The sequence below is a fragment of the Tachyglossus aculeatus genome, chromosome X4 (assembly GCF_015852505.1).
Source record: "Tachyglossus aculeatus isolate mTacAcu1 chromosome X4, mTacAcu1.pri, whole genome shotgun sequence".
Lineage (NCBI taxonomy): Eukaryota > Metazoa > Chordata > Mammalia > Monotremata > Tachyglossidae > Tachyglossus > Tachyglossus aculeatus.
In genome coordinates this window covers 9,273,324-9,286,212 of record NC_052098.1, presented here as the reverse complement: position 1 = coordinate 9,286,212, position 12,889 = coordinate 9,273,324, and the positions used below count along the sequence as shown (strand labels likewise).

The 12,889-nt window shown below is 43.8% G+C and overlaps 1 protein-coding gene across 2 annotated transcripts in view; it reads right to left on the bottom strand.

Moving 5' to 3' along the window:
• Positions 1-1,769: 1,769 nt before the first annotated feature.
• CARNMT1 (carnosine N-methyltransferase 1) overlaps positions 1,770-12,889 on the bottom strand; it is a 30,497-nt gene continuing 19,377 nt past the window's right edge. For both annotated transcript variants that reach the window (XM_038769992.1, XM_038769994.1), the window contains exons 5-8: positions 9,715-9,893; positions 8,230-8,343; positions 3,093-3,196; positions 1,770-2,096 (exon numbers count right to left, since the gene is read on the bottom strand). In XM_038769992.1, the coding sequence (XP_038625920.1) occupies positions 1,938-2,096; positions 3,093-3,196; positions 8,230-8,343; positions 9,715-9,893 (556 nt within the window). In that variant the 3' untranslated portion in view covers positions 1,770-1,937. The remainder of the gene's footprint in view (positions 2,097-3,092; positions 3,197-8,229; positions 8,344-9,714; positions 9,894-12,889) is intronic.

Sequence of the window (12,889 nt, the reverse complement as noted above, 5' to 3'; positions counted from 1 at the left end):
CACACCTAAACTAACACAGCACAACTCTCACAGGTGCGTCATTGGTGTTTCAACCAAAGAAAATGGTTCTTGATAATCCAGATAATCTGGCTAAAGGAAAAATTATTCCAAATATTTGCAAAGGTGAATCCTGAACACCAAATGAGTAAAAACATTCTCACCTTCTTAGCTCCTCGAGGATACTAGGAGAGGCCCAGTTCTTCTCAAACACAAGAGTTACAATTCTTGCCAGACCCCGCATGTTAAAGAAAAACTCTTGCTGCGATTCTCACCCATTCCAACACCACGCACATGCACACAAGCTGTGTCTTCTCATTCCACAGTACGCTAAAACCAAACAAGCTGGCGTTGTCGGAGGACCATTTCCTAATTTCCTGACCAAGTTCTAGCCAAAAGGCATACTGAAAACGCATGCTATGGTGGACTATGTGTTTGTTGTAGGGTAATTGTTGGAGTCCGTAAACATACTGCAATACATCCAGCTCTCCAGTAATGCAAGGTTGTGTTGGTGCGAAGTCTCCCAATAAGGAAAACTCACACTGTAGTACTCACCTGTTCTGATGCTGCCCACATGCGCAAAAGCGGTTTCTTCAGTAATATGGCACGTCGAGCCTGGACAGGCTTTTTCATTGTTGGAAGAAGATTTTCTAATTCCCTAATTTCATTCAAGGCAAAAAGCTGATTGAAAACATGTGCTATAGTAGGAACGGAGGGTATTACCATCTTTTAAATGGGGTAAGGGGTTAAATAATAATAATAATAATAATAATAATAATAATGGCATTTATTAAGCGCTTACTATGTGCAAAGCACTGTTCTAAGCGCTGGGGAGGTTACAAGGCGATCAGGTTATCCCACGGGGGGCTCGCAGTCTTAACCCCCATTTTACAGATGAAGGAACTGAGGCACAGAGAAGTTAAGTGACGTGCCCGAGGTCACACAGCAGGCAATTGGCGGAGGCAGGATTTGAACCCGTGACCTCTGACTCCAAAGCCCGGGCTCTTCCCACTGAGCCACACTGCTTCTCTGCTTTAAGATATAGCAAACATTCCAAAGTTACCTAAATTTCTGTTCTTGCTAGTTAAATTTAACCCAGCCAAAAACATTTAGCAGTTTAATTTCTGAATTGTTCTGGTTCATATTTTATTTTCAGCACTTCAAGAGGCGCTCAGGGCATCTGAATGTATTTTCTCATCAGTTACCCATCTGTTAATCTATTAAATTTGAGGGAGGGGGAATTGTGAATTGTTGGATTGTTTCGTTTTTTTTTAAAAGAAGCAAAATCCTTTTAAATGTTTTACTAAACTGCAGCTGAACTGGTACTAAGATCTCTTTACACTAGAAGTTTCTTGAGGGCAGGGATCATATCTACTAATTCTAGTGTACTATCCCAGTACACAGTCCAGTGCTCTGCACACACTAGGTACTCATTAAAGAATATTCAATTTCAAAACCAGGGGTAATATTAGAAATTATAATGTTAAAGAGAAACTAAATACAGCGCCTCATGATCCAGAGTAAACTAATTCCCAATCTGGGATGCCAAACACGGTGCAGTGGCTCTCGAGAGCTCTAGACGTGAATGTTTGCAACATGTTTGACCTGGCACAAAAAAGGAGATTATTGTGGATCTAAATACCATTGAGTCATAGGTGAAGCAGCCTTATATATGGGAGATCTTAAAACAGAGATAGCAAAGGAAGAATTTTTCTACTTATGACAGAAGGACATAAATCGGAGTTTCAAGGAACAAGAATATTTGAAGATTATTTTCTCCACTTTCATTCACGTAGCTCAAATATGCACGGCATAGTACATTTGTTTGGGTAGCAAGACCATTATTAAGAAAATAGAGAATCTATCTAAATCCTGTTAGGAATAAGAAGGCACCACTGATGTGAGATTGTGTCCTGTCACTACCAACAGTCGGTTCTGTGTTATTTCTGCACTTGCTCCTTTAAGCATTTTTTTCCTGAAGAGTCCTCTTGAGGCTGTTTCTCTGGTTTCCGAACCACGAACAACACACATTCATAGTAATATTTCATCATGGAGAGCTCATTCACCGTGTATGTCGACAAAACAGATTCTTTCTCCATCTGCGGTGAAAGGATAACATTTTAAAAACAAAATATTTCACTTCTCCTCTACACTGTCCACTACTTTATTAATGAATATTTAAATTCGACTTGGCAAAAAGGCAGTTAAGTACCCGCAAATAAAAATACATCAAGTACAATACCATCAAAATGATACTTAATGTTAGAACATTTTATGTAAAGTTCTAAAATGCCTTATATCAATTTGGGGAAATATAGATGAGGCATATGGTTATGGGGAAATATAGTTCCTCTTTAGCCATTAGTTTCACTTTCCTCCTCCAAAGAACCCTTTAAAAGGGTTCAGTTAGGGGCAAAACAGATTGCATTTACTCTCATCTCATTTTCCATTGTTGTACTCGAGGTAACACTAGGCACCGAAATGGTCAAAAGGCAGTAGCCGCAGCAGCAGGAGGCTGCTAAGAGCAGAAAGAAGAAAGGATACACCTAATCCAAGCCTAGATAACCAAGAATCAACTCTAATGGGAGTCTAAGCATTCCAAATTCTGGCTTCCTTGTCTCGTCTCCACTTGGTCCTGGGAATACTCATTTACCCCTTCGGAAACTGAGTTTTCCTATATAAGCGATTTCGAGCTGCTCAGTGAGAGAAAACCAGGGCCAGACATTTTAACATTTACAGGCAAAAGACAAGGGCAGCGAGGTGAGAAGGTGGGTGGAGGGGAAGGTAGGGCAGCATTCTCCAAGACCTTCCTTTTCCCCTGCCAATTTTGTTCTCATAAAACTAGCCATGAGCAACGAAGTTTGGTTACTGATGTGAATCAACCATATTTATTGCGTGCTTACTGTGTGCAGAGCACTGTACTAAGCGTTTGAGAGAGTACAACAGAATCAGCAGACACGTTCCCTGTCCTTTACGAGCCTACAGTCTAGAGGGAAGAAAAGCCCTTGTTCCCACCAATCATTAAGTGCTATGCTAAAATAGCATCAAGTACTAAAATTTCACAAACAAGTCCTCAGGCATCATTAAACCCATACCTCTATATGGAATCCATACTGCAGAACCACACTTCTTATATCTTCGTAGCTCAATTCTATGGAGAGTTCATTGGCCAAATTTTCGAAGTGGTACAGCAGAGGGCCTAGGATTCAAAGATCAACAAAATAAAAAAGATATTGCTTTCTTGCACAAATTCATTTTTCAGGGAACGCAGGCTCTGGGCTTTCTCCTCTCTCTGTTTCTATAGCGAACTGCTTTAAGCCCTTTTCCCCACTAGCGCTATAGAATTTCAGTGCCTGTATTCCTTATATAGCACCCTCGTACTTCATGATAGTATTTGGTTTTTGTTCTGCATATGCTGTGAGCAATGTACATGCATTCTGTACGTTAGGCAGACAAGGTCCCTCTGTGCAGTATCAAAACACAGAGCTCCTGTATTTTACATGGAGGTTAGTTGCCCTTCAAATAGATATCCTAACCTCTAAGCAAACCTCAGATCAATCAATCAATCAATTGTATTTATTGAGCGCTTACTGTGTGCAGAGCACTGTACTAAGTACTTGGGAAGTACAAGTTGGCAACATATAGAGATGGCCCCTACCCAACAGTGGGCTCACAGTCTAGAAGGGGGAGACAGAGAACAAAACAAAACATACTAACAAAATAAAATAAATAGAATAGATATGTACAAGTAAAATAAATAAATAGAGTAATAAATACGTACAAACATATATACATATATACAAGTGCTGTGGGGAAGGGAAGGAGGTAAGGCGGGGGGATGGAGAGGGGAGGGAGGGGGAGAGGAAGGAGGGGGCTCAGTCTGGGAAGGCCTCCTGGAGGAGGTGAGCTCTCAGTAGGGCCTTGAAGGGAGGAAGAGAGCTAGCTTGGCAGATGGGCAGAGGGAGGGCATTCCAGGCCAGGGGAATGACGTGGGCCAGGGGTCGACGGCGGGACAGACGAGAACGAGGCACGGTGAGGAGATTAGCGGCAGAGGAGCGGAGGGTGCGGGCTGGGCTGTAGAAGGAGAGAAGGGAGGTGAGGTAGGTGGGGGCGAGGTGATGGAGAGCCTTGAAGCCGAGGGTGAGGAGTTTCTGCCTGATGCGTAGGTTGATTGGTAGCCACTGGAGATTTTTAAGGAGGGGAGTAACATGCCCAGAGCGTTTCTGGACAAAGACAATCCGGGCAGCAGCATGTAGTATGGATTGAAGTGGGGAGAGACAAGAGGATGGGAGATCGGAGAGGAGGCTGATACAGTAGTCTAGACGGGATAGGATGAGAGCTTGAACGAGCAGGGTAGCGGTTTGGATGGAGAGGAAAGGGCGGATCTTGGCAATGTTGCGGAGCTGAAACCGGCAGGTTTTGGTGACGGCTTGGATGTGAGGGGTGAACGAGAGAGCTGAGTCGAGGATGACACCAAGGTTGCGGGCAGAAACTCCTCACCCTTGGCTTCAAGGCTCTGCATCACCTCGCCCCCTCCTACCTCACCTCCCTTCTCTCCTTCTACAGCCCAGCCCGCACCCTCCACTCTTCTGCTGCTAATCTCACCGTACCTCGTTCTCGCCTGTCCCGCCATCGACCCCCTCAGATAACGCAACACAGGATATGAAGTTTGGCATGCAGCAGTCAGGTGACTCTTTGAGCACTCACGTAAGAATGTAAGTCTCTTAGACTTTAAATCAGATATGCCAAAGTGCCTGAACTTAGGGATACATCTGCAGTGCACTACATACCATAATTATCATCTTTTTTTTTTACAGCATTTGTTAAGTGCTCACTATGTGTCGAGCACCGTTCTAGTGCTGAGATAGGTATAAGTTAATTAGGTTGGGCACAGTCCCTGTCTCACGTGGGACTCACAGTCTAAATAGGAGGGAGAACAGGTATCCCCAGCGCTTAGAATAGTGCTTTGCACATAGTAAGCGCTTAATAAATGCCATCATTATTTTTACTATTGAATCTCCATTTTCCAGGTGAGGGAGCTGAGGCGCAGAGAAATTAAGTGATTTGCCTGAGGTCACCCAGCAGGCAAATGACGGAGCCAGGATTGGAACCCAGGTCCTCTGACTCTCAGGCCTGTGTTCTTTCCACTGGGCCATGCTGCTTCTTATCTTCCCTTATCTTCACCTGTATATATGTATATATGTTTGTACATATTTATTACTCTATTTATTTATTTATTTTACTTGTACATATCTATTCTATTTATTTTATTTTGTTAGTATGTTTGGTTTTGTTCTCTGTCTCCCCCTTTTAGGCTGTGAGCCCACTGTTGGGTAGGGACTGTCTCTATATGTTGCCAATTTGTACTTCCCAAGTGCTTAGTACAGTGCTCTGCACATAGTAAGCGCTCAATAAATACGATTGATGATGATGATGATGATGATGGGGAGGTTACAAGGTAATCAGGTTGTCCCACGGGGGGGCTCACAGTTTTAATCCCCATTTTACAGATGAGGGAACTGAGGCACAGAGAAGTTAAGTGACTTGCCCAAAGTCACACAGCTGACAAGCAGCAGAGCTGACACTTGAACCCATGACCTCTGACTCCAAAGCCCGTGCTCTTTCCACTGGGCCATGCTGCTTCTTATCTTCCCTTCTAAACCCACTTCTTCTTTTCCATCTTTGTCAATAACACCACCATCATCCCCACCCCAGAAACCCTCATCCTCGACGTCATCCCCGACTTCTGACTAGTCTCAGAAGGGACTGTCTCTATGTGTTGCCAATTTGTACTTCCCAAGCGCTTAGTACAGTGCTCTGCACATAGTAAGCGCTCAATAAATACAATTGATTGATTGATTGATTGATTGACTATCCTTCAGCTCCCATTCTATCTACCGCCAAATCCTGCTGGTTTCTCCTACACGACTCCCAGATCAGTTCTTTCTCCCCACCACTAGACTACTGTATCAGCCCCCTAACTGGTGTCCCTACCTCCAGCCTCTTCCCCCATCTAATCTTTGGGATCTGTGCAGCTGCATGGATCACCTTCTTGAAAAGTCCCTCCGCAAACATTTTTGTACTCCTCAAAACCGCACATTGGCTTCCCGTTTCATTCATTCAATCATGTTTACTGAGCGCTTATTGTGTGCAGAGCACCGTACTAAGCGCTTAGCACTGTACTAAGTGCTTACCCATCCGCATCAAGTAAAAGCTTGTGATAATTAGCTTCCCAGCTCCCCATCTCTCTTCACTCACTACTCTCCAACTCGCTCACTTCATTCCTCCCAAGCTAACTTTCTGACTGTGCCACGCACTCAATTTTCCCACCTCCATTCATTCATTCATTCAATCATATTTATTGAGCACTTACTGTGTGCAGAGCACTGTACTAAGCACTTGGGAAGTACAAGTTCCTCCTCTCTGATCTCCCATCCTCCTGTCTCTCCCCACTTCAATCTATACTTCACGCTGCTGCCCGGATCATCTTTGTGCAGAAACGCTCTGGGCATGTTACTCCCCTCCTCAAAAATCTCCAGTGGCTATCAATCAACCTACGCATCAGGCAAAAACTCCTCACTCTCGGCTTCAAGGCTCTCCATCACCTCGCCCCCTCCTACCTCACCTCCCTTCTTTTCTTCTACAGCCCAGCCCGCACCCTCCGCTCCTCTACCGCTAACCTCCTCACCGTGCCTCGTTCTTGCCTGTCCCGCCATCGACCCCCGGCCCACGTCCTCCCCCTGGCCTGGAATGCCCTCCCTCCGCACATTCGCCAAGCTCTCTTCCTCCCTTCAAAGCCCTACTGAGAGCTCACCTCCTCCAGGAGGCCTTCCCAGACTGAGCCCCCTCCTTCCTCTCCCCCTCCCCATCCCCCCCGCCCTACCTCCTTCCCCTCCCCACAGCACCTGTATATATGTTTGTACAGATTTATTACTCTATTTATTTTGCTTGTACATATTTACTATTTTATTTATTTTACTGTGTTACTATGTTTTGCTTTGTTGTCTGTCTCCCCCTTCTAGACTGTGAGCCCGCTGTTGGGTAGGGACCGTCTCCATATGCTGCCAACTTGTACTTCCCAAGCGCTTAGTACAGTGCTCTGCACACAGTAAGCGCTCAATAAATACAAATGAATGAATGAATGAATGAACAAGTTGGCAACATATATAGACTGTCCCTACCCAACAACGGGCTCACAGTTTATCGCACTGCTCACTCTGTTCCCCTGGCCTGGTACTCCCTCTGTCCCTGAATTAGCCCTCCCCATGGTCAAAGCCCCCACTAAAATCCAACCTCCTCCAACAAACCTCCTCCGCTAAATCCACAACATCCCAAGCCCCTCCTATTCAAACTACCCCTCAACCTCATTCCATCAACTCCAGCTGAGCATGCATGGGCAACAGAGACACATCATCGGATTCAGCAATATAGGATCTTTTGGATTTTACGCTATTGGCTTCTATACGTCCACAGTACAGTTGTTTCAGCTACCTTTTATTTTAAGGTAAATTCACAATAATTTACTTCTTGACTGATCAGGATTGGTCATGGTTAGGAAAAGCCAAAGATTTTGTTCAATTGAAAAAAGCATTTACATCTTGTCTGCAGCATCATAAGGGTTACGAAGACAGCCGACAATTGAGAGGAAAAAATGCTGACGCTCGTTTGTATCCTTTTAGCCTCATTAATTCAGAATCTGAGGGCCTGGATAAAATATTATTTTGAGAATAATAAGTGCTGGAGTAGAAGCTTAATTTCTGCAAACTAGGAAAAGATTTGATGAGCAAAGTTTTATGTCAATATAGTAAAATGTCTAATTTAGAAAAGTTGCAGTTATTTAGTATATATAATTATAATAATAATAATGGCATTTATTAAGTGCTAATTATGTGCAAAGCACTGTTCTAAGCACTGGGGAGGTTACAAGGTGATCAGGTTATCCCACAGGGGGCTCACAGTCTTAATCCCCATTTTACAGATGAGGGAACTGAGGCACAGAGAAGTGAAGTGACTTGCCCAAAGTCACACAGCTGACAATTGGCAGAGCCGGGATTTGAACCCATGACCTCTGACTCCAAAGCCCGAGCTCTTTCCACTGAGCCACACTGCTTCTCGAGTATAACCAGATACTCTGGAAAAATTAAGAACAAGATCACTTACGATACTTACGATAGCTATTTTCAGTGTTTGGAGAAAATACATGTCATCATGCTTAAAATAATTGAATCCTACCTAGATTTATCCAAATTCCTCCTGGCTTGAGTATTTTCCATATTGTGTCAATGTAGTCAATGACATTGTGGGCTGTGTCAATGAAGAAGCAGGTAGCGATACAATCCCAAGCATCTGCACCAAAACACAAGAAGGCCAAACAACTGTTCTGTATTTACTGTGCTTACTTTCCTACAGGACTGCAATTAACTCTGAACCAATTACAGCTAACGCAGTTAACGGTTACAGTTAATAAAGTATTTTTAAAATCCGGAACAGCTAGGGAGTATAAGCAAAAATCACCTTAGCATTATTAAAAACAAGGCACCCAAAGTTAGGTATAATTATAGAGGACTACAGGTAATAAGAAACTGTGAAAAGCAGAAAAGTTTGAAAATCACTGATGAGAAAATCAAGTTGAAGATTTTTTAATATCATTTTTGGAATAATGTCGCCTTTGAGTCTCAGTTTTCCCTTCATTTATAAATAAGGTATTATAAAAACACTAATAATAATGACAATAACAATAATAATATTTGTTAAGTGCTTACTATGTGCCAGGCACCGTTCTAAGCGCTGGGTGAGATCATTAGGTTGGACCCAGTCCCTATCTCATATGGGACTCGCAATCGAGATAGGAGATTTTAGGGATTCCAGATGCGGAAACTGGGGCTCAGAGAAGTTAAGGGACTTGCCCGAGATCACACAGCAGACAAGTGGCAAAACCGGGAACAGAACCCAGAGCCTCTGATGTCCAGGTCCGTGCTCTTTCCAATAGGTCACACTGCTTCTCATTTGACTGACACCAAGTGAACCATATGAACGTCAAATTTAAATTCCGGTTCTGTGGCCATGTAGTGTGAGGTTCACAAGTGAGTGATTCAGACTAGCTGTGGGAGAGTTTACAGGCAAATGAGGCATTTGATGTGCAACACAAGTGGCAAGTGGCAGCCACAAAGGACAGTGGAGCAGTCCCCCACCTCCCGATCCCCTGCAGCATCCATCTAGGAGGAAAGGCTGAGAGGAGGATGAGGAGGACTATGGTCAGGTACTTGTACAGGCAAGGCACCGGTGCCTCTGAGGTTATATTGAACAACTTTTATTTCTTCATCCTGAAGCATGCTTACTATTGAATTTGCAAGTGACTTTAAGCTGTGAACAATCTCACGGAAGAATATTGGAGCAACCGATAGAAACTTTCCTTTGGTTGTGTTTCATTAGAGGACATGCTTTATGTCCCAGTCCCTTTCCTTTAGGGTGGGGCCGTGGTTTTGTGAGGGGAAGAAGAGTGGGCCCTCTGGAAAACACGTCATAAAAATATTTGACCGTTCCTGACAGAAAATACAGGCAGTCCCTGTTTTAAAACAAGCCGAGCACGGTCTACTAAAATGAAGACACAAATTAGGGGCCGTTTACCGCTTCATATGATGGGTTCAAGAAATTTTGCTCTTTTTAATATCAGAGAAATCTTTACTTGCAAAATAATCATTTACACGTTTGACTTACTGCATTCTGAGTATATCTCCTGAAAATCCCCTGCTGTCATGGAAAAATTTGACCCAGAAGGAAGACTGTGCGGGTCAACGTCAGGGAAGTGGACCGGTCGTATCTGATCAGCAGACCGTCTGTTATTGCTAAACTGATGAATCCAGGGGTAAAGTTTATATGTGTTAATTTCGGAACATCTGCAAAATATGAAAAACAAATTAAGGTTCATCTGAATAATTTCTGATTTGCCCCCACATTAAATTTAAACACAAGGCGTTATCTCATAATTAGATTTTTTGGAAGTACTCATGCTACGTAAATTATTTTCACTACTCAAAATGCTCACTTCTCAAATGAAGCTCTTTGAAAACTATGGAACTGTTAAAAAATATTCTTAAGGAGAAATCACCTGCTGTCTCCACTTCCTCTCCTCCAATTCTCTCCTGGTCCCCCTGCAATCGGGCTTCCACCCCTTTACTCCATGGAAACTGCCCTTTCTAAGGTCACCGGAGTCCTTCTTCTTCCCAAATCCAATGTCCTCTACTCCAGTCTAATCCTCCTCGACTTCTCGGCTGCCTTCAACGCTGTCGACCACCCCCTTCTCCCGGAAACATTATCCAACCTTGGCTTCACTGACACTGTCCTCTCCTGGTTCTCCTCCTCTCTCTCTGGTTGCTCCTTCTCAGTCTCTCAAGGCTCGGTTCTGGGTCCCCTTCTATTCTCCATTTCCATCCCCTCCCTTGGAGAATTCACTAGCTCCCACAGTCATCATCATCATCAATCGTATTTACTGAGCGCTTACTGTGTGCAGAGCACTGTACTAAGCGCTTGGGAAGTACAATTTGGCAACATATAGAGACAGTCCCTACCCGACAGTGGGCTCACAGTCTAAAAGGGGGAGAACTCAACTACCATCTCTACGCAGATGATTCTCAAATGTACCTCTCCAGTCCGGACCTCTCTTCTCTGCAGTCTCGCATTTCCTCCTGCCTTTTGGACACCTCTACTTGGATGTACCACCAACACCAAACCCTGACACCGCCGTCCCTCCCACCCCGTCCTCTTTCTCATCACTGTAGACATCACTATCCTCCATCTTCACAAGCCTGTAACCTTGGCAATTATAATAATAATAATGATGGCATTTGTTAAGCCCTTACTATGTGCGAAGCACTGGTCTAAGTGCTGGGGCGGGGGATACAAGGTGATCAGGTTGTCCCACGTGGGGCTCACAGTCTTAATCCCCATTTCACAGATGAGGGAACTGAGGCACAGAGCAGTTAAGTGACTTGACCAAAGTCACACAGCTGACTTTCCAAGCGCTTAGTACAGTGCTCTGCACATAGTAAGTGCTCAATAAATACGATTGATGATGAAGTGGCAGAGTCAGAATTAGAACCCATGACCTCCGGCTCCCAAGCCCGTGCTCTTTCCACTGAGCCACGCTGCTTTTCCTTTCTCCTAGACATCTCTTTCATTAAACCCACATACTTAACATGACACCAAATCCCGTCGGTTCTACCTCCAGGGAACGTGTCTACAGATTCGGTTGTATTGTACTCTTCCAAGCGCTATGAACACAGTTAAGAGCTCAATAAATACCAATGATCGACTGATTCACAACGCTGCGAAAATCTGTCCTTGCCTCTCCATCCAAACTGCAACTCCGCTGATCCAAGCCCTTATCCTATCCCACCTTGACTACTGCATCAGCCTCCTGTCTCTGCCAACTCCAGTCCTTACTTCACTCTGGTGGCCAGATCACTTTTCTAAAAAAATATTCAGTCAGAGAAGGACGTCCAGTGGTTGCCCACCCACCTCTGCAAAGACAAACTTCTTACTGTCGTCTTTAAAGGACTCAATCAACCCTCCCCCTGCTATCGGACCTCGCTGATTTCGTACTACAACCCAGCGGCATACTCACTTCACCCCTCTAATGCCAACTGACTCGCTGTACTTCAATTTCATCTATCTCACCACCAACCCCTTGCCTACATCCTCCCTCTGGTCTAGAACTCCCTCCCCCTTCATATCCGACAGATCACCGCTCTCCCCACCTTCGTAGCCTTATTAAAATCCCATTTCCTCCAAGAGGCCTTCCCTGCCTAAGCCCTCATTTCCTCCACTCTCTCTCTCTCTCCCTTCTGTGTCACTTATACCCTTGGATCTTCAAGCAGTTGATATTCACGTCACCCTCAGCCCCGCGGCAGTTATGTCTATGTAATGTCTATCTCCCCCTCTAGACTGTAAGATTCTTGTGGAAAGGGAACATGTCCACCAATTCTGTTAAATTGTACTCTCCCAAGTGCTTAGTCCGGTGCTCTGCACGCACAGCAGCAGCAGCATGAGAAGCAGCGTGGCTTAGTGGAAAGAGCGTGTGTGACTTTGGGCAAGTCACTTGACTTCTCTGTGCCTCAGTTACCTCATCTGTAAAATGGGGATTAAGACTGTGAGCCCCATGTGGGACCACCCAACTTCCTTGTTTCTACAACAGTGCTTGGCACATAGTAAGCGCTTAACAAATACCATCCTTTATGTATTTTTACTTTATTTATAGTAAACAACCAATACCATTGATTGAAAATGTTTATCCTGGATAAGGCATGGATTTCTGGAGTTTAAAAATGTAATTCAATGCATTATTAGTTTTTTAAAAACCATGGGTAAATTTTAGGTTTAAATTTCAAGTTTTATTTTATAAAACTTTATTTTTACAATTTGCAGTCAACATCTATACAACGTATGTTTCTTTGGTAATCTTACTCCACTATGACACTTACAAATTAGTCAAATGGGTAAATGAACACTTTTACTGTCCTCTCCTAAGTGTTCACTACAGGGCTCAGCACACAGGTGGCGTTCACTAAGTACTCCTGAATGAATGAACCTATTGATAAAGATAGCAATGTTATGACAACTTGCTTAATGCAGGGTATCAGAGTCTAACGCCAACCCCAAATTTAACAGTATTCAAATTTTGTTTTTGAGGTTAGTGGTCTATATTGGAGAAGAATGATGACGCTTAGGTAAGTAAAAGCAGACTTCAGACGCCAAATATTTTATAAACTCCACAAACTGAGTGGGGAGAAGGGAATTCCCAGAAAAATATTTAGGATGTATTTCAAAATGACCAAACCTGTCAATCCATCAATGTTTATTGACTGCGTACTGCATGCAGAGCACTGTACTAAAC